General features: G+C 38.0%; 1 protein-coding gene across 1 annotated transcript in view; it reads right to left on the bottom strand.

The window, feature by feature from the left end:
• Positions 1–22,852, bottom strand: part of GREB1L (growth regulation by estrogen in breast cancer-like) — a 218,656-nt gene that overhangs the window by 39,679 nt on the left and 156,125 nt on the right. Inside the window, exons 9-17 of the mRNA XM_012725965.1 lie at positions 22,622–22,750; positions 19,435–19,551; positions 18,718–18,837; positions 17,498–17,635; positions 15,355–15,540; positions 11,141–11,467; positions 10,008–10,136; positions 9,381–9,515; positions 6,760–6,957 (exon numbers count right to left, since the gene is read on the bottom strand). Of these exons, the coding sequence (XP_012581419.1) occupies positions 6,760–6,957; positions 9,381–9,515; positions 10,008–10,136; positions 11,141–11,467; positions 15,355–15,540; positions 17,498–17,635; positions 18,718–18,837; positions 19,435–19,551; positions 22,622–22,750 (1,479 nt within the window). The remainder of the gene's footprint in view (positions 1–6,759; positions 6,958–9,380; positions 9,516–10,007; positions 10,137–11,140; positions 11,468–15,354; positions 15,541–17,497; positions 17,636–18,717; positions 18,838–19,434; positions 19,552–22,621; positions 22,751–22,852) is intronic.

Raw genomic sequence — 22,852 nt, 5'->3', positions numbered from 1 at the left:
TACCTTTGTCACTGACCAAGAAATATTATCTTTTCTTCTGCTTAAATTTTAGGTATCTGCCAAAGGAGTAAAATGAGACTAGGGAGGTATGTTTTGAGATGTGGGGTGTGTGTGTGTGTGTGTGTGTGTGTGTGTGTGTGTGTGAGAGAGAGAGAGAGAGAGAGAGAGAGAGAGAGGATTCACCAGAGACAGAGTGGGGAGCAGAACAGGTAGATTTATTGAAATACACTGCTGAGGGGAGCAGCTGGCATCCATGTGGGTTAGTTGCCTGGCCAGAGATGGAATTCAGGCAGCAGTGGTGATAGAGCTGAGACTTAAACCCTAGACCACCAGGGAAGACCCAAGAGGTCACTGTTTTTTCTGTTTTAAAGATATGTTTACTTATTTATTCATACAGAATAAATATACATCTCTGGGGTATAGGTCAGAGGTGCAGGGGCAGTGAGAGGATTTACCAGAGACAGAGTGAGGAGCAGAACAAGCTGACTGATGGAAGTACACTGCTGAGGGGAGCAGGAGCGAGACAAGGAGAGGTCTGTCGCCCATGTGGGTCACCTGAGTGGGGGGAGGGGGCGGGTGATCAAAGTCGCAGCTGTAGGCGCTTCCAGTGCTATGCTTTAGCCCACTCTCCACCAGGAACGGCTGAGGTCATTGTTTCTTAAGATCTTTTCGTGAACAGATCTAGGAGGTATATTTAATTATTTTTCCAAATTATGAGTTCATTCTTGTATTTCCAACTTAAATCTAAAAAGGATATTCCTTATTTTCCCCCATTCCATACTTGAGGCTCCTTTCTTTCAAGTAAGAACCCTGGTATTCAGCATTAAAAAATTTACGCACTCGGGCCCTCCCTGGTGGCGCAGTGGGTTAAAGCACAGCACTAAGAAGCTAAAGCCACTTCAGCATGAGTTTGATCCCCACCAGCCCCAGCGGTGATCGACATGGCGAGGCAGACTTCTCCTGGCCCGCCTGCTGCTACACTCAGCAGTGTACTTTGTCCTGTGCTTCTTTCCACTGTCTCTAAAGAATCCTCTCACCATCCCTGCACCTCTGGCCTATACCCCAGTTCTGTATGCATAAATAAATAAATCTTTAATAAAAAAATTTACTCACTCTATTCTGTGCTAGACATAAGTTTTAGAATTTTCAATACCACCCCCAACAATAAATATATAAAAACTATACTAAACACCATATTCAATTCATCCTACCCCTATCTCTTCCACCCCATATACATAAAAGTTTTAATTAGCTTCTGGCTTTGCATCCATAGTTGGTTTTATTTTGTTTTGTCTCTCAAAAATATGCTTGGAGGTGTGGAATCAAAATTATCAAAATGTTGAAAAATGGTTGGTTTGAGAGAATTTACCTTTTGTCTTCTTGATAATTTATCACAGATCTATAGGATTAAATAAAAGCTTATATACTAACTAATCACAAACAAAACTGTCACATTTTTTCAACTCCATAATAAAAAAATTTTGGCACGGAGAGATTCAAAGCCATACCACCTAAATTTAATTTTTAATTTTTTGTAAAGATTTATTTATTTATGCTTATAGAAGTGGGGCAGAACTGTGGTGGATGAGAGGATTCACCAGAGACAGAGTGGGAACAGAATAGGCAGATCTACTGAAATACACTGCTGAGGAGAGCAGCGGGCAGGTCAGCAGTGCCATGTGGGTCAGCTCCCTGGCCAGGGATGGAACTCGTGCTGCAGTGGCTTGGGATAGCTTCATAATATGGTGCTTTAACCCGTTGTGCCACCAGGGAGAGCCCTTGATCTTAATTTTAATGTGAGTAGTTACTTAGGAGGCACCAGTAATTCTTCTACAACACTTTGTGATTCACTAATTTCTAGAATAGAGCAATAGTGGTGAAAATCACTGTGATGCCTAAAGGTGATTAATTTGAACCATGGAGAACTGCCCAAGGTGTTACCTCAATCCTGGACAACTTCCACAGAAATAACCCACTCGAAAGCCCCCTGCAGCAGGTACTTCCTGGGTAGCCAAGGACTCCCAGCAGCTGGATGTAGTCACTTGTGTCCTCTTTGTCTTTACTGAAAACTACAGGGTCCAGGTGTTTAAGGAAAAACTGAGTGTTGGACTGTGTTCCCTTTACAGAATTAGAGAAAAATAGCATAATGACCTCTGATGTCCCTTCCTTAAGAGAAGGGGGGAAAGCATCTTTCAGCTGCCTGAGGTCCCTGAAAGCACAAAAACCCATGAACATAGCAACCAAGTTCACAATACCTTGTAAGCACTGATGCCAATGGCTGAAAAGGGAAAATGTGTGAGTGGCCAGAACCCATTATCAGAAGCAGTTGATCAGTTTGAATATCAAGTAAAACAGAGGGATCAGGGAAATCCAAGCTATGCAGGTATTATTAAAGATTCAGTACTCATTTTAAAGCCTCTTTGCTTCTTTATTTGAAGAGGAAAACATTTTTTATAAAAAGAAATTTATTTCTAAATTTTTTATTTCTAATTTTTATCTCTTGCTCTTCCCTTCAAGAAATTATCTTAAAGAAAAATAAAACTGACTCCTAATTTTGGCCATTCATCTTCTCTGTGGATTGAATTAATTTTCCCATAATTTTGGTAGGCAAAAATATTCTAATGCATAAAAGGGTATGAAAATAAGAAAATGTTGGATCATTAGAGCATGCTGAGTTTTTAAGTATTACTATAGCAATGGGCATTGTTTTAATTGTTACCCTGACAATCTCTTTTCAGCCATTTAATAACCTGGGGATTAAAATAGCTGGTTAAAATCCCTGCTAATTGCTTTCAGTATCCTGGCCCTAGGTGACCCTTTGTCTCCTGGTGGTCCAGCTGGTTCCCTTCTGTTCTCCCCAAGCATAAGTTAGATTTGTCCCTGTGGGTGTATGCTACTGAGATATTTGCTTGGATCAGAAGGGAAGAAGCACTAGACCTGGTGTTTATTCCACCTCAGGCTTCAGGGATTCCTAGGGCTTTGAACCCTGTAATCAATCCCATTGTCTTCTACCTTTGTCACTGACCAAGAAATATTATCTTTTCTTCTGCTTAAATTTTAGGTATCTGCCAAAGGAGTAAAATGAGACTAGGGAGGTATGTTTTAGAAAGTATTAAAAAAAAAGAAAGAAAGAAAGAAAATGGGCCCTCCCTTGTGGTGCAACGGGTTAAAGCACAGCACTGTGAAGCTGTCCGCAAACCACTGCAGTACAAGTTCCATCTCTGGCCAGGTTGGTGACCCACATGGCATGGCAGACCTCTCCTGATCTTCCCGCTGCTCCCCACAGCAGGGTACTTCGTCAGTCGGTCTGTTCTGTTTCCCACTCTGTCTCTGGTGAATTCTCTCACCGTCCCTGCACCTCTAAACTGTACTACAGCTCTGTATGTATAAATAAATAAAACTTTGAAGAAAAAAAAAAGAAAATGTCTTCCTTTGTTTTCTATATTTCATTACCTCCTCCTTGGATAATATCTAATAGCAACAGATGGAAATATCACTCTGGTTCTTTAATAATCAGGTTTGTGTCATACATCAAATTTGTGTCACTCCCTTGAGCTTGAGATAATAGCCTAAATGGATAGTGCCAGATATGCTTCCATTGCCACAGGCATCCACCACTTCCAGGGAGGAGGAAGAAAATATGGATAGTCATCAGTACCTCCAGTTTCCATCCCACCCACCTTAAATTTCATGTGGCTTGCATCTTGATCACACCAATATCCTACTACTCTTAATTTACAGAATTTGGTATCTCTTGAATTAGAAGATTCTTGCTACAAAAACTAAAAAATTTTAAATGACGCCAAAGTAAAGGTATTACCTAGTCTAGAATTATATGTTTCCCTACTGATCATTCCAGCAGCAACAAATCCATTTCGGTAAACTTGAAAACATGGAACCCATTTCATTTCATTTTTTTTTAACTTTTAAATTCTTTCCATAATGTTTTCTGTGGTTTCCTTTTTCCTCTCTCCTTCCACTCTTTAATTAGAAATGTGAACTGAGGTATCAAATGCTTCCCTTTACTGCTGGGTCTGCAACAACATGACGGTTTCTATTTTCACCTTTTTCTTTCAGCTACACATGGGCTGCCAAGAACATGCCCTTTCTGCATGCCTTGGCTGTTTCTCTTGGCAGACTGGCTGTTGAAATACTTCCTTTAGGTCAAGGTAAATGACACCAGAAAGCATAGCAATTGGCCATTGTTTATTACTGCCTGATACTTCCCTCCCTACATCAAATATTATTTGAACACCTACTGGTGCCAACCCCAGACAGGTACTAAATGAGGTAGTAGGCATATCAAGATGAGAAACCAGTGCTTGTTTTTAGGTACTGCTCTTTGTGAGCTGAGATAAAGTTCTCCTTGATTCACAAGAAGAAAAATGAAGAAACTGAGTCAAATGATTTTTTGAGAACACTTTCTGTTTTGATAGAATTATTTTAGTGGCTCATCTCCTACTATTTACTCTATCCTGGACATTCTAATGTTCATGGTTCTTCCTCTTCTGCTGCCAATTGTTATGTGTTCCAATCATACAAAGTTATTTGAATATAAAAGTAAATAAATTTTGGTGTCCTTATGATGTGGAATACTATACATTCAAGAACAATGCTGCTAAAAGTTTACAATGGCATGGGAAAATGTGTATATTATAATGCGAAGTGAAGAAAACAGATACAGTCAGAGAAGTAGCCTGTAATGCAAAGCATTAAGTCATTTGTTAACACCAAATTTTAACAGTGGATATCCTTAAAAGGTGAGATTATAACTACTTAAATTTCTACTTTGTTTCTTTTATTTTTCAAAGCAAGGAATTACATAACTATGTTTTTTCTATAATAAAATGAATAAAGTTTCTTTTAAATTTCAGTGTATTCAAATACCAGACATGAATAATTTTAGAAATATGCTTGCCCTCAAATTTTCCAAATATGTCCTTAACATTGACTTTTATGGATCTGAAGCTTATGTAACTAGTAAAATTCTGGTATCTAGCTAAAGAATTACAATCTTCAAAACTCATTTTAGAAAAACTTGAGGGCTTTGTCAAGAAAAAAGGAAGATATATTATTTCTTCATCTGTCAAAACTGCAAGGTTTTACTTAGGGTCTTGCATTTTAAGCAAGGTGAAAGTATAGGTCACCAAGAGGTTATTTCAGGAAAGCTTTGCAAAGAGCACAGCCTCTGACCATGGATGACTTCACCGCTTGAAGCAGCTGCTGTGATGTGTTTGCTCAAGCATGATTTGGGATATCAGATCACAGACTCAGAAACAACACAAATGTCGCCTGGTGAACATAAACTAGCTATAAGAGAAGGTGTTCCCTCGATGTGAAAAATCCATAAGAAAAAAATCTATTAGTGCTTGGTACCACTAACGTCATTCTATTTGCCTCAACTGAGGGGAGCAGAAAGAAAATGCAGAAATAGCCAGTAACTGAGGGATCCTAAAACTCATTCTGGGAGAACTGAAAGAAGGCATTTGATGTTTGATCACTCACCTATAAGTCAATATTTCCAACAGTTCATTTTGTAACTTGTCATTAAGTATCTTAAAGGCTAAAAAGAAACTGTACTGTTAACCAGGCACTTGGGTCTCCAGAAGGCATGGCAAGACTTTACATATGTCAGTCAGTCACTAAGGCATGTTAAGGAGGGAAAAATCAATTGCCAGCTCATTGGGTCCTGCAACTAACAAAGAAAGATTTCTTTTGGTGCTGTGCTGCTCAAAATGTGGTCTTCTGGCATCCCCTGTGGCTTGTTAGAAATGCAAGATCTGGAGATTGCCCAGTTCCACTAAAGGGGAATCTGCATTTTAACAAGATCTCCAGGTGATGTAGTATTTAGGAGCACCATCTGGTAGTATGGTACATAAAAACCACTTACGAAGCTATCCTGAATATTTCTGTTTCCTATATATTTTCAAGTATATTGAAGGTAAACATTTTTATTATGACAGAAACATTCACCTTCCAGTTAAAATTCTCTCTCTTTTCTCTCTTCCTCCCTCCTCCCCCACCCCATTTTCCCCACAGCTGAGGTAATCAGAACTACATTTATAATTTATTTTTCAAATCTAGTTTACAAAGGCTAGCATTTTCCAGCTGTTACAATTATCAAATTGCTTTTGTAATTATAAGCAAATTACATGTTTAAAAGGATATATTTACCACAGGCTTCTAGAATTTTTACTCCATATCTTTTTACATTTTCTTGAATTGTTTTGTCCCTTTATAAGTATTCTTTTAAAGTAATTTCTTAAAGGAGGAATTCTAACTTTGAATTTTCTTTAATGAGGCTCCTTGTTGTTGCCATGGCAAAGGTATTTTTATTTCCAGATTGAAAATGTAGGTAGTGTGCTAAATGTCACCACTGCCTCTATAAGAATGTGACTTCTCCACGCTACAGAACTTTATAGACCTATAGACCCCTCCATCCCATGCAGGGCTGTCCTTATCTTGAGATAACCTCTCTTTAGAAATGAGTGACCAGTTCCTAGTCTACTGATGACATTACTGATACATAACAGTATCAGCCAGACATACATATAAATTTATCCTTGCTAGGAGGGAAAAGGCTAGAAATCTGTGGGAAAACTTAGAGGTAAATTTGAAGTAATATTAGAGGTAAATTTAAAGTGATATTATGGTTTTTTAACATAATAAAAAATAAAATAAAATTTAGGTTAAGTAAAAGAAGTTGGCAGAGAGATTCTAAGGTAGGATCAAGGCAGATCTTTGAAGGTTCAATCATACCTGATTGTCGAATCCTTTGAAGAGTTTGCTGGACTAGAACCTCTGATCTTGGGACAATGATGATGAAGTCCACTTTGCTGAAGTGGCCAAGGTCCAGGCTCTGGCTACCACTGTCTGCGATAGCACACACCTGAGATAAGAGTTTTCTGGCAACTGTTAGCTGTGGTTGATAAATTTGGAAGGTTTCATTATCTAAATCTAAGATAAAAAAAAGTCATAAGAAAAATATTAATTCACTTTCATGATGGCCACTAAGAATTCACATGGAGACATAATATCCATAGGGCAAATTAATGTTCTGTCACCAAGAATTTCTGGATTAAATTTTAATAGGTTTTCTGTTTTCTTTGAAATCTCATTTGAAAGAATGTGCTCAAGAGTGGATGTGGTATTTTGACAGTGTACCATTTCATAAATTACTAAACACCTTCCCCTACCAAGACACAAGGAAGAGACTCCACTCCTGCAGTTGAAACCAGGACTCATTTATGGAAAGGGGAAGAAAGACTTTCCAGTTTTATTTAGGAATATTAGCACAGGTCAGGTGCCTGGTCCGAGTTCAGGGAAGGGGGCAATGCTGAGTTTCTTTGAGCTTTTTGCTGGATGTACTACAGGAAACAGTTCCTCTCTAGCAAGTCAATTGCAACACGCACGGTTTGAAATTCTTCTCCCTATGACTGCATAACATTCGTAGGTCACAGAGACACTACCTTCACCTTTCTTCCCACTTGACTGCCAGTTCTTGTGATCTGGCAGGTCTAGGTGGTTGTGGTCAACTCCAGTGCTGACGCCAGTACTATCTGAAGAGACCTAACTCATGACACGGCCAGCTGGCCACTCAACAGGTGACGTATTAGAAGAACATTGCCCAGATACTCTAAACATGCCAGTAGCTTTTCATCACAAGTTATAACTAAGCAATCAATCTCTCTTATCCATGTGTACGTGCACATACACACACAATGAAGAGAAGTTTAATCAGCTTAAACACCTGAGAAGGCAATGGCCAAGACTTCTGTAAAGTGTCACTTTTTATCAGGAACACATGTGGAAGTTTCACTAGCACAACTAAGGATCCAGTCAACCTGTGCTAATAGTTTTTCTAAAATCAAACTGCAGTGTGGCCATGGCAAGACCGTAATGACAAAAAAAAAGTTGACAAAGTGGTAACTTTTTTTTTTTTCAAAGTGGTAACTTTTACTAGAAGCCCATGCAGTTTTTACCACAAGATTAAGAACCAAAACAAATCTGTCTTCTGATAACTGGGCTGCTATTTCTATCAATTCACAGGTTAGATGAGTGGGTACAAATATTTATGATAGGAAATGTCTTATAATTTAACTTACTTAGCAAATCTTGAAGTTTGGGGAAATCTAAAAATATCTTTAGGTGATGCTTAAAAACAAACAAACAGGGAATCAAGAATCTGTAAGTATCCTCAGAATTTTTAAATTCCAAATTTGTTAGTAATTCAAAAACTGTATCAACACATTTTAGATCATCTTGATAATGATTTTCTGCTAGATATTGTCCAGAAGTAAAAAAAAAAATATTTCCTATATTTGCATTTATTTTAGGACTGAAATGATACCAAGCCACACTGCTTTTATTGCCCTGGCAATCTTAAAATATAAGTGATGCGTTCCTATTAAGTGGAGGCCAAAAAGCTGTCAGCAGCAACTTGTATGGATCTGTTTTGTATCTATGTGTTCTCCTATTCTTTTTTTCTATCCTTTTCCTGTGTGTCCCTATCATTCAGAAACAGGGAGATAATTTGAATCCAAAGGGATCCACTCTAATGATGGGCCTCTTCACCCCTGGTGTCATTATACCCTTCTGCATCTGTGAAGGGTTTTGTAGGGCAGATGACACACTGGCACTGAAGCTCTATCTGGTAGGCAGGCCTCGCTGTTGTGGAGCTTATGTGTATTTTACACATCAGGAGTGGAGTGCCAGCAGTCCTGAACAGATTGCAGCCTAGACATTTTCAAGTAGTTCTTTGAAACCCCCAGTGAGTACCAACAGCTTTCTGGACACGTGGTAGATCTGAAGGGAAATCTACCAAGGACAACAGAAATTTTTGAGAAAAAAATAGTAAAAACTGTTTAACAATAAGTCTTTGATTTTAATTCTTGGAGTTATGTGTTAAGAACAAGGCTTTTGGGGCCCTCCCTGGTGGTGCAATAGGTTAAAGCACACACTGTCAAGCTATCCAAAGCTGCTTCAGTGCAAGTTTGATCCCAGGCCCTGGAGGTGATCCATAATGTGCAGCAGAGCTCTCCTGTCTTGCCCACTGAAGCAGTGTATTTCAGTCAAGCTGCCTGTTCTGCTCCCCACTCCGTCTCTGGTGAATCCTTCTCACCCTCTTCACCTCTGATCTGTACCCCAGTTCTGTATGCATAAATAAATAAATCTTAAAAAAAAAAAAAACAAGGCCTTTGATCCAAGCCACATGGTAAGGCATTTTAAATCTGCGCCTATTTTATCATGTAGGTAATCAAGGAAAAGCCCTTCAGAGCTAGTAACTTGAAGAAAATTTCTCAAAAACTGTAAGAAGGACATAGATTCTATAAAGCTGTTCTAAGGGCTGCTTTTCTCCTTTTGGCATATGGCTATATTACCCAGGTTTTGTGTGGGAATCATTGCAGCTGCCTCCTGAGGTGACACACACTCATTAAGATCTCCATTGAAAGGGGTTACCACACTGTCTCCTCTTCTTTGTTGCATTTTTTCTAGCAGCTTGTCCAGATCATCGCCTATCACAAAATAAGGGAGAGATAAGAAGATTACAAGGAGTGATATGTTTATATCAGGCTCCATGTTGGGCAGTTCAGCTGGGTTCTCATCCACATTTGTTGGTGAGCCAGCTTTGCATGTCTGAGTGTACACTATAGGCACAGCTAATCTCGTTTGTATCCTCCTTATAGTTCATACACTTGCACAGGCTGTTTCTCTCTTGACCTCCACCATATTCAAAACAGACAGGATGGCAGCACTGAATGTCATATTAGAAAATTGAAACCTAGGGAAGAGAGTGTCATCAAGGTCACAGTACAATGTAGTGGCTAAGCTGAGACCTCCAATCCTAAGCCTTCTTCTGGACAGCAACAGAATATAGGAGAAGCCATTTCAAGTGAGGGAAGGTCAGCTGGAAAGTTTAAGCATAGACTCATGTCCTTGACAGCATAAGGTTTAAATGAAAAAACTCACACAGCTCAGGGCTGGCACTGTTGCTGACTCCTACTCACCTAATGATGTGGTTTTGAAATGCGATGCCAGGAAACTGACCTTTCCCGTGATGAGCTCATAACTAATTTCTTTCAAAAACTCACTTGTGGTGAGCATGCTTTCTGCCAGCGCTCTGGACTGATGCTGACCTGAGGAACAGAGGGACAATATACCAGGACATGCTTTATGAAAGCACAAAGTGGAAACAATTTAAGTATGTAACTCTAAGGACTGGGTTAAGAAAAGTATAGCATATCAAGAGATGGGTAACTACACAGACTTTAAAATGAAAATTATAAACATAAATGTTTTTAATGGAATGTTAGATGATCAAGGAGAAAAAAATGGCACATCTAATATCTGTAACTGAAAAATACAATGTGTGTTCAACGACTAGGAAGGAATATAAAACCTTTAAAAATTGTTTGCAAGGTTATTATGATCATCTGTCTTAAAATATGAACTTCCTTTGTCAAGTAATTTTTACAAATGAAAATTTAAAAAGTCAATATATTAAATCTTTGATGCTCTGTGAAAGAGAGAAAGTGAAAGAAGGGAAAGCAGACTTTGCCCAGTAAGTCGGCTTGGTTTCTATGGTAGAAAGTGAGAGTTATCAGTAGAGGAGAATAGCAAAATTTAGTCCAAATGGCTACCCTGCATGGTGCCTGATAGAAAATCAGCAGAAGAAGAAACACAATTACATTTTAAAATGTACCAACTTCCTGAAACTTTTCTTCAGAATCAACATTATAACATTAAATACCCTCTCTGACAAGGAATGCATGAATGCATGATCTAAGTTGCTGGCATCTGATTAACTGGCTTAGGCACCTGTGGCAATGGCTAGATCACATGCTGAAGTGGTAACATTTCCAGAACCTTTTAAGGACAGAAGTTATGTGAGACAAGGGTATCTGTTACTAGGGTGTGCTTTGAAATAATGCCCCCACAACCAGCTGACAGGAATACCAGCCAAACTAAGGGCTACAAAAACCTGATCTGAAGGGAAAAGGAAAAGTTAAAGTTTAAAGAAAGAACCTAATTTGGAGGAATTAACAACCAGAGATTAATTGCATAGATGTCTCTACCCAATAAATATATTTCCAAATGAACTGTAGATTGAATAATTGGGCTTAAAAAATCCATTACTTACCTAATACTACCACACAAAATTCATTTCCTCTGATTTTCGAGGCACAAATTGCCACAACATAATCTGGTAGCCTTTGGTAGTGTCTCATTTCACTGAGAGTCCGCAATGTCTCTGAAATGCCTTCTGCCAAAGAATTTTGGGTCACAATCACATGAACCAAGTCTTGAGATACGCTGGCAATTAACCGAGCGAGCCAAGGAAGCTGTCCTGGTGACACAGGTGCACACTGAGCGCCCATCTGCAGGGCTCTCTCTCGCAGAGTAAATTCCTGCATAGCTTTCAGCGTAATTTGCTCAAATTCTTCCCTGAGAGGTATCTGATCAGGACCTAAGTTGAAGAGAATTAGAGCTAGGTTTTTTTTTTTTTAAATCACAGCTAGAAAGAACACACACACCCCCAGTACGCAGTCTACCATACTCCACCAGAAAGCATGCTCTCTCCCCTCCCCACCCCCATAATGGCCCTGAGTATGAAGCCCCTATTGTTATTTCTCATTGTGCAGTATCTTTTCTCTCAAGATATATTTTGTAAAATACAGGTTTTTGTTCTCCTTTATTCTAGTTTGAATCTTTTAAAAAGGATGTACTCACAGGTATAATCAATTCCAGGTATGCCTTGGAAGATGGTCATTGCCTATGGCTTATTTCTGATATATTCAACTGGCTTTATGGAAATGGTTACATGACTAATGAAGGGAGAAATTAACTGGTCTATAATCAATACGTTTCACTCATTTCTCATTTTTGTCATAGATATTTGCAAAAATTAAGTGTGCTGTCTTGATACCTATTTTTGAGACTACTGTGCACAGGAAAACTAATTTTAATTATTTTTCATTCCCGATTTATATTTAGGCACTCTCACACTTTCCCCAGATAGAGAATGCTCTCATTATCTCGTTATTTCCCAGTGTGCTGGGTTGTTAAGTATAGCATTTGGCTCTCTTCCCCAGCTGTGGTTATAGCTAAGCTCAGAAAGGTGACCTGTGGCCCTTGGACTTAAGGGGATTTTGTTTCTCTTTAGAGACTCATCCAGACTTTAGAACAAAATAAGAAAGTTACTGTTTGACATTCAAGTGACACAAATTAATTCCTACATTTTGTTTAGATTGAAACCATTAAGATTATATTCGCTATTACTATTCAGAATCATTTATTTTGTGTAGACCTGAGATTTGACATTCAGGCTGTCATAAACAGATTACAGACCCCTCATTATTTGTGACCTGAGATTAAGCAATAGCTTCAAAAACCCAAGACAAATAGCACCTTGCAAAAGAACTAGAATTCTGTATGGGAAGAAGCACCTTGCATGATTTAGAAATCTTTCCTTCTTCTCTTAGGGTCTTCCTCACCCCTGCCCATCTTCTCTGGGAAAGTAAGAAAAATGAAGTCTAGGAACATTTGTTAGGGTAAGAGAAATTAAATAAAATATACATTTAAAAAACAAACCATTTAATTGGAGAAAATAGTTTTTTACTGGATATTTTGGAGACTGAGGGAGGTAGGAGAGTGGAATACCCACACATATCTGTTTCTTCTATACATGGAAAGAGGGCAAGGAAATTGTAATGCTTTCATATATTTGTATTTCCTATGTGCTCCCCAGTCACTTAATAGGGTGAAGTGGATGCTTTCTCATCACCTGGGAGTCACCAGGGCGTCTGAATTTCCTTTAATGTTAATCAAATTAACATGGCCCTTAATGGTCAGTAAATATACAGTCAGTAATAAGCTGAAAGTAAACAGATTTGTGCTGACTGTACCAGACTGTGGGGGTAGACAGTCATCTATTTAAAGCTTTCTTCCATCAGAACAGATGATAGCGAAACAGCATGTGTCTCTAATTTCCTTCACAGGGGACCCAAGCCAGGCTGATAGCTGTGTCTGTAAGATCCATTCCAAACCATGACCGAGTAACATGTTCTATTAAGGCAGTATGGTTAATTCCAAAAATAAAGGCATTCTGGGAATAGAAAATTATTAAATACATTCACAGCATTCTCAGTTGTCTTAAAACTCAACTTTATAGAGATTTGATTGAATTACTATTGGGACATAAAAAGTGGAGAATAATATTTTAAGTTTAAAAGAGGTAAGAGACTTCTTAAAGTAAAATGCCTTTTTCCAACCACTCCTCATTACTTCTTCATCCTGAACCTTTACAGCTAAATTGCAAAAGACTTTCCTCTACTTTTCCCAAATGATAATAGTAATTTTTCTCTTCAAGTTCTGATCTCCAGCAACCCAGATCTGATGACTTTTCAGATAGCCACCTTAATAACATAAGACAATGTCCCAACTGACTCAAAATCTTCCAAATATCTGGATTTGCTGATTTCATTATCTGCTTGAAAAGATTTTCAGATTGCAAAATAACAGATTTTTTTTCTTAATGACTGTAGTAGAAAGGCTTGCTCCTTCTGAAGAATCTTGATTTTCTCCTTCTCTATTACCTCTAAGTAACTGAGTCATTATAGCATTAAGTCTGTCTTTCTAGAAGCTTGTATTTATTTTGCTATATTTTTACATGTGAAAATATTCTGTTGCCTTCTTAAGCTTCTGAAGAGGAAAAAAGCCAATGACTCCAGAAGAGTTAAAATTATGGAGTAGAGATGTCCCAACATAAAAAAAACTTAGATTAAATAAAAAACCTTTATTTTGCACACTGAGATACAAAATTAATTGACTGCAAGTAAAACTCTGGAGAGAAGTAATCCTTCAGGGCAAAAAAGACTCTTGTACAAATGAATGTATATTTTTTTCTATTTGTTTTTAGGATCAGAACTTTTAGTAACTTAAATGAGACGTTTTATTTTCACTATTTACTTCACCCACTTAATTCAGACTTTGGTTTTTAAAATACTAATAAGATTTAAAAATGCTATGATATAATTTCACTGCTCTATGTGAACTCGAGCTACTGATTCTGGATGCACTTAAAAGTTTTAGATCCTGGAATACAGTTAAGTCAGTAGATAGCAATTAAAATGATGACATCAAATGAGCAGCAGACCCAAGTGATTTTTATCACTTTATTGCTTATAAATATTCATGATTAGAAGTCTTAAGTTTATCATGAAAGTGACTCAAGAGATAGCTGAAGCCTTGCAAACATCAGAAGCCCATATCAAACCAGATCCCATGTCAAAGCAAACCTTGGGCTCTCAGGACAAGAGTTACAATGAGGGGTGTGCTAGCTGAGATCTCTAAAGACTTAATCTGGCCTCTAGATGTTAGTGTGCGTGTATTTCTTTTTCTAAATATTGTTTAGTCCAAATTCTTTCTTATTTAACACCAAAGTATTTCCATACACTAAAAAGCTTCTTGGGAGTGCAGATAAAAATACTCATGTGCAGATTTACACCTTAAACATTTTCTTAAGTAAATCAACAGTTTGAAGTCCTGGAGTGAGCTTATAATTAGTCTGCATATTAGATAGCTTACAGTGGCTTGCAAAATAAAGGACATTGCAATGTAAATGATGCTAAGCCACATTGTCTGGGCACCTGCATACACCCACTGCAGGGCTGGTGAGGGGCATGTATCAAATGGAGGAAATGCAGGGTTCATGACCTAGTATCCCCATAGCCCTAGAGCCTAGAGAATCTTCCAGGGAGGTCCACAGTTACTGTCTCAAATGAAGGGAAGCATGATGGGACTACATCAAAGGGGTATATCTGGAGAAAGAAAAAAGTGTGTGTGAGACAGTGGAAACACAAGATAAAAAGACTAATTGAAAAAAACAGAAAATTACTGTCTAAGGCAATGGTTATATTTGCATTCAAGTGTCATTTGCTAGCTCAGAGAGGTCAGTTGACCAGACTCGCCAAGAGAGGGTCTCCAGGGCACAAATCTCTGAGGTTCTTCCGCATTATCTACTTGAAAGACCTTAGGCCCATCATGAGTGTTAACACTAGGTGGAGCTATTTCTCTCTTTTATGACCAGACCTGCAGAGAGGCTCAAAGGAGGCTCCAATGGAGAGAAATTGAGGGCTGGGTGGAGAAAGGGAAGGTAAGTGGTAGAAAATAAATGGAAATGAGCAGAAAAGAAATAAGGAAAAGAGAACATTCATAGATACTGGGGCTGAAGGAAAACAATACCAGAAGTGAAAAAGCGAGCTAGATAGGTGGATGAATGTGAAACAAAGGAAAAAAGGTTACAAAAAAAGAACAGAAATTGTCACCATCAAATAATTATTGAAAATAGCTCACCCAGTCGTACAAGATACTGTATTGTCAGAAGAATCATGCTTTCCACACTCAGGAGCTGGCTGCCAGTCAACCCTAATTGTTCCAAATCTTTATTTTCCAAATGTGGAATCTTGTAGCAATTCACCAGCAGAGGACTCACCACAATGTCACCAACATTTCCATAGAAGTAGGGTAAAGTGCCATAGCCTGCTCAAGAGAAGCAGGTCAATAAAGGTCAACATTTCTTTTTGAGGTTCAGCCAGGTATGTTGGCTTAACTAGGATCAAAGATGCTTAACAAAGTTCCCTGCCCTCTGAGGTATCTTTCAAACAAGTCATTCAAATATATTAATCGTAGGGATGCACTTTACATACTCTGAATCTAGTCCTATATTAAATCAGATGAACAGAAAGCAAAACTACTTAAATTATATTATCTGTTTCTCACAGGTGGGACATAATATATTTTTACCACAGAGGACTGATGACAGTTCACAGATTAGCTCCATATCCTTTATAAAACTGCAATTATAAAATATTTCTTTTTAAAAAAATTTATTTATTTATACATACAAAATTGGGGTTATAGGCCAGAGATGCAGGAGGTGAGAGGCTTCACCAGAGACAGAGTGGGGAGCAGACCAGGCAGATGTACTGAAATACACTGCTGAGGGAAGCAACGGAGTGGGTCAGGAGAGGTCTGCCACCCCATGGGGGGTCACCTTCCTGGCTGGGGATTGAACTGTTGCTGCAGTGGCTTCCTAGTGCTGTTGTGCTTTAACCCATTGTGCCACCAGGGAGGGCCCGATAAAATATTTCTGAGAAAATTTCAAAAGGTTTCATTTTGGATATGATGTCAGAAAACTACATCAATATGTTTCACTTTGATATTTTCTTAAAACATTTTTAAGTCAAATACATCAATCAATAATACCATCCATTGTAAGTAGAGACTCCTACTTCTTTTGCTGTCTTAACTATTTTATGTTCTTTTTCTAAATGTAAGAAAATGGCCTCAAATTACCTTTGAAGTGGATAAGACAAAAATATGTTGAAAATCAACCGTTTTGGTTGTATCATGGAGAGGACAGTCTCTCTATGAGTATTTCTAAAAGAAAGACACCAGAGTGCCTCCATGCTGTATGTATCTTTCTAAGGCTTAGTTACACTATTCATGCAACTCAAATGAATGGTAAAAATCTCCTGACTATATGGAATTTAAACAACTGACTATTCCCCAAGTAGCTACAGGTTCAGGAGCAGTAGATAGGGCAGCCTGATAAAGGACAAGACTTGCTGAGTAACTGATAAAGGACAGGACTTGGAGCTAAACCATCCATGTCAGTAGACTCAAGTCAACTTCAAGAAGCAGATAATGCCTCACATGGACATACCATAAAGATATAATGATGCTGAAACACCCCATCTGTTTCATCTAGAAGCGAAAGCAGGTAGTCTTTCTGGGTTAGGCAAGCTCCCAAATGGGAGGACTCTTGATGTGGGTATGAAAGTGACTATGTTAAAGGAATCTTAGGGTCCCTAAATTTCTGTACCTTTGCCTTACATAAATTGGAAGGACTTAAAAATACCAATTCACAGATACCTTTCCATGTTTCATATTTCTTACTGTGGGGCATCTCCTAAGTAGAGCTGTTAGCTCACTTAGCTTGTTTCTTTTTCTGTGTTTTGCTTCCCTTTGACTGGAATGTCCCCTCCTTTAGCTGTCTATTCTTGCCAACCCTTGAAGGCCCAGCTGTAAGATTACATGCAAGAAGTCTTCTCAGGCACCCCCTCCCCTTCCACCTTTGTGATTCCACAAGGTGAACCAATCTGGAAAAAATTAAGTTCCTTCTCTCCTGGGCTCTTGCAATTCTCGGTTGTGAACCTCACTAGCTAAATTACACAGGATAGTAATTTTTATTTATGTGACAGCACTCCTTGTAGGCAAAAGGTTGCTTTATTTGCAACTTCTAGTTTACATTTTAAGATAGAATGAAGGAGTTGACGAATAAAAGCTAAAAGAATCAAACATGTATCAATGAATATTAAACATGTATCAATGAATACCAAACATGTATCAATGAATATGTGAAGAAAGAAACAGTGAAATGGAGAAACACTTAGATTCCAGTGGATACAGGCAACTTGGAATTCTTTTGCCTTACCTATCAAAATTACTGGTCTAACTCCTGAGTTACTCAGCAAGTTTTCAGGAACAATTACAGTTTCCCCTGCAGGAATGGGTCGAGGTTGTAAAATTCCAGTTAATGGAGTCTGTGGAACTGGGGCAGATAAAAGGGTTTCTGGAAAAAAGTTATTGAGAAAAAGGATTAAACAAGAAAGCTACATTTAGCTTCAAATCAAAGCAACTTTAATATACTATTTAATATTTTTAATATAGATTCTGTGGAAATTTAAATTTGTTGCTTTATTAATAAGTTAACCACATTTATTATATAAACTAAGAAATGAGAAAAACAAAAAAGATCAACCACAATTATACTATCTGAAGAGACCTACCTACTTACTTAGCATCTCAGTATTTTTTCTAGGAGTTGTTTTCCACATGCAGTCTTTTAGACTCTGTTTTGTAACTTACCTTTCTTCTCTAGATTATCAAGGGAGGAATATAATTATCATTACAGAAAATTTGAAAAGTGTAGCAAAGTATGAAGAAGGAAATTCTCATCACTAATACTACTTAGAGGCAACTATAGTAACATATTGCCATAATTCTTAGTGTACATAAAACCTCTATGTAATCTTTAAACTACTTAAACACACAAAAGTTTAAAGAACATTATCCATATTATAGAATTGTTAAGTCTACATTTGTCTGTGTTTATTAAAGCAAGGTAGACGATTATTTCAACATTTAGGCACTCAATGGTTCTTCTTCATCATATCAAGCTTCCTTTTCAGGTTTCTAGCCACAGAGTGAATTATCCAGGATAGAAATAATATCATATAAGGAACCAGGTCACAGAAGGAAGGAACAGGTCACAGAAAGAACCAGACCACAAGAGAACACATGTAACATCATCCCTGACAAAACAAATCCATTTGTGCTCTGTGGTGGTGGGTTGGTAGCATCATGCACTATGTAAAGAAAGGCTTCTAGATCCTTTAAGCTAAAACAAAGTCAGATTCTGAATTAAGATCTGCTGTGATGGCACATGTACTTACAGCATAGGTAGGTGCTTATAGTGTAGGCAGGTATGATGGGAATGAAATATTATTAGCTACTATCAATGCCCTGACATTATATTAGATGCAGCACTTGGTTAAGGAAATGTATCTCCAAGGGCTCAGGGAAAGAACAGCTGTAAAAGATACCTGTGTTAATTTAGGAAAACTTAAAATCCATCTTCTGTTGAAATCTTACCAGTTCTTGAAAGTGGGCGAACTGCAGGAACAGGTACAACTAAACCAGGTTGGGTCACAGGCGATCCAGGATACCAACCCCGGTGTCGTTTCTTGGGTGGCCCAGAAATGAACATGGTAGCTGAAAACAAAAAGAAAGATGAACCTTGTCTTCTGCAGGGGAAGAAGAAAAGAAGCTAAAGGGACATCAAGCCTTTACTTTGAATATACCTCTAAAATCTAAGTCACTCTTCTAGAGGTAAATGTAAAATTAGAAAAAAATCACACTAATTATACCACCTACCATCCGTACATTGTTTCACAATTTGTAGTTTTACCCAGGCTATTTTGTTTGATTCCATTAACAGCCCCATGAAGTCAGAAGACAAGTGGTATTACTACACCCATTTCATAGATGGAGATAGGAAGGCTCAGATTTGCCTAAAATCAGTCAACAGAGAGGAACTTTGAATCCTGTTCTTTGGTCAGCCAAACCCATGGTTTCTTAAGACATTTCCTCATACACTTGTTTCTACATTATTTCCTAGATATGTTAAACCTTATGGAATCATTAAGATATTACTCATAACTGTTACACCAATCAAAAAATTTAAAAATACTATAGAGCATGCTAAGGAAAAACTTTGGGAATGTTCTGTTAAATAATTCATTACTTCAAATTCTGTACCACTTCTGTAATTAAGTTCATTACTTCAAAATTCTAGGATGGGTATTGTACCTTGGTCTCCTGAGGCATAACTAGGTCTTGGAGACAAAGGATAACTTCCTGGACGAGCGGGAGTTGAGCTTGATGCACTGCTCTTCCCTCCATGGTTACTGTTTCCATTTGCAGCATCTGTAGTACAGGAGAGGAGTCACTCAGAACAGAGGTGGGCAGGACACTGCTTTCTGTGATTCTGCAACCATATGATAAACCTCACACTCTAGGATCCAAAGATATCTCACTGACAGGACTCAGCTCAGTTATAAAACCAATCACAATCATCAAAACAGTACCTATATTAAAATGAAATGTCACCTAAAATTTTTTTCTAGGACCCCAAGTGATCTTTTATAATTTTTTTATTAGGAAAACTTCCAAACTTTGTAGCATGAAAAGTTTCAACCATATACAAAAGTAGAGAGAACTGTATAGTAAACTACACATCTGCAACCCAGTTTCAACATTTATCACTATGTGGCCAACCTTTCTTTATATTCTGTTCTCTTCTTCTCCAACCCATGCTCTTAATTATTTTGAAACAAACACATTTATCATACCATATAATACATCTGTATGTGTTTCTAAAACTTGCTCCTCAAAACATAATTGTAATATCACTATTATATTTAAAATTAACAATGATCAATAATTTTTTAATATCAAGTATTCTACCCATACTCAAATTTCCCATTATCTCAGAAATGTTTATTTACATTTGGTTGTTCAAAGTAGGATTTAAAAGAGACCTACACACTCAATGTAGTTGCCATACCCCTTAAAATTCTTTTAATCTATGGATTTCCTTAATATTATTTTTTAAATATTTAAATAACAGGTTTATTAAGGAAAGAACAGAGGAGTAAAAGACACTTGTACAGATACGAATAGGCTGGAAGAGCTGCCCCAAAAGGGACAGATTTGCTGAGAGAGGTCCGCATGATTGCAGACATGCGGCCTTAAGAGAGCTGCCTCTGCTGAGGGAGGTCAGTGCAGAGAAGTCCCGGCATGTTACAAATCACAGGCAGGCAAGAGGCTGCTGCCCTGCAGAGGGAGAGAGTGGGTGGGAAGAAGCACCTGCCATGGGCGCAGGTGGGCAGGACTGCTGCTGGAATTCCCTTATTATTAATTTGCCAAAAACCTGACAGAATTTCTCATTTTCTGGATTTTGATAACCAGGTCCTCATGGGTCATTTATATTTCTTTGTCTCCTATATTCCCTTTTCTAAAGCTAATTTTTGATATAGAGACTTGCTTAGATTTTGATCTTGTATTTTTTTTTAAAAGATTTATTTATTTGTGCATACAGAGCTGGGGTACAGGCCAGAGGGTCAGGGATGGTGAGAGGTTTCACCAGAGACAGAGTCGGGAGCAGAACAGGCAGATCTACGAAGTACACTGCTGAGGGGAGCAGCTGGCGGGTCAGGAGAGGTCTGCCACGCCATGTGGTCACCTCCGGGGCAGGCGGGAGTCGAACTCATGCGGAAGTGGTTTTAGCTTCTCAATGCTGTGCTTTAACCCGCTGCGCCACCAGGGAGGGCCTGATCTTGTATTTTTTTAAATAAGAATATCTCATAAGAACTTTTGTATATTTCCATCAGGCACATAGGAGTGGTTTCTCTTGTGATGTTAGATTGATCGGTGAGGTCAACAGTTGTTTGCCTAATCCTCAAACTACAAAAATGCCCATCAGCCTTCATGTGATGATTTTAGCAAACATGAAGATCATTTCCAAGAAATGAATTACGTTAGTGTTTTTAATGATGTAAAAATTTTAATTCAGATTGTTCACGTCTATAATCTAGCCAGAAAGTATATCTTGTAAGAATTATTGCAACAGGGTAAGAACAAAAGAGGTCTGGATACATTATAATGCCTAACTGTTGGATAGATTTCAAGAATGATCAGTTCTTTTTCTTTTCCTTCAGATCATTCCTTTTCCTAAAACAGAATTTTTTTCTTTTTTTTTTTTGGACTATCCCTAGCTCACAGTTTGCCTTATCTTGCCACGCTCCTTGACAGATACCAGATACCTGGTAATTTTAACCACATATTGAAGGCTCAACTTAATACTGTCAGTCCTGGTTTGCTCCCTACAATGATTGCTGAGCTGTGCTACTTGGATGTCTCATGGGTATTTCAAATTCACCATATTCAAAATTAAATTCATGATTTTCTCTTAGGGAACCTGCTCATCCTATTGCACGCCTTATCTCAGGTAGTGGTATCATCACTACCCCAGAAAGACAGATGTCAACACCTCTCAATGAACCCTTCTTTGGCTTTCTGCTAACATTAATCATTTAAGTCCTGCTGATTTTTCTTCTTGAGTATTTCTCCATTCCATTCCCTCCTTTCAAATCTATTATCACCTTGGCCAAGGACCTTGCCACTTCTCACCTACACTAACTAGTTTTCCTATCTCATTTGTTTTGCTGCTAAAAACAGTCTAGTACAAGTTCAAATCAGACAGTATCTTTCCTCTGTTCCATAGGGTTAGAATAAAAATCATGCTTCCTAGCCTGGCTTCCTGTGACCTTTTGCTTGCCCATCACCTTCTCACTTTCCACCACTCCCTGATTTTAACATTTTATGATCCTAACAAGACCAGACTGATAGAAAGTTTCTACACATACTGTGCTGCTTCTTTTCTTTTCAAGTTTTGCCTCTGCTTTTCCCTGAAATTGAAATGTCTTTCTTCTACTTCTTTCTACAGTGAATATCTCTTCATAATTCAAGACCAAACTTTTCCATGAATTAATTCTGGATTATTTGCTAAAATGTTGGGTTAAATGCCCCTCTTCCAAGCTCCTCTAGCATATTTCTGTATTTACTACAGTACACTGAAACTATATTGTAATAGATTTATCTTTGCTATTAGATTACAGGTGTATTAGAAATCAGGAATTGAACCTTAGTTATCTCTTTATCCCCAGTTCTTCATCACAACAGTTACCCAAGAAATGTCTGTTGAATGAAATCAATCCAGTCTGTCACTCCTGTATCCTGAATATCATTCCTGGAGACTTTGGGTTGGAATATGGAGAACACAAAGTTTTGTATAACAACACATTAGATAGCTAGCCCTATTTCCATCTTCAATTGTCAAAGAAGCAACTGACTTCTACCAAATTGTCAATTAATTTCCACACAAGTCTTCTATAGTCTGTGTTTACCAAAGAAATAAAAGTAAGGAAAACATCACCTGCAGCGTAAGTCTTCCCTACAACCTGTAAAGATAGAGCTAGTGGCTTCACAACATTCTTATTCCGGGTCAGGTCCTGAGCGCCACTTAAATTGATTGCAGAGTTTGCTGGACTGAGAATCGGTGAATCTTTAAAGTGAAAGAGGTCACTGAAATTAGCAACTATTTATATATGCAGGAAGGAAGTTAATTCATCAACTTCCTGGACGAGCGGGAGTTGAGCTTGATGCA

This window comes from Condylura cristata, unplaced genomic scaffold (genome assembly GCF_000260355.1).
Source record: "Condylura cristata isolate star-nosed mole 26May11 unplaced genomic scaffold, ConCri1.0 scaffold00016, whole genome shotgun sequence".
In the NCBI taxonomy this organism is placed as follows: domain Eukaryota; kingdom Metazoa; phylum Chordata; class Mammalia; order Eulipotyphla; family Talpidae; genus Condylura; species Condylura cristata.
Note: the sequence above shows the minus strand (reverse complement) of the source record. Positions and strands in the feature narration are given on the sequence as shown.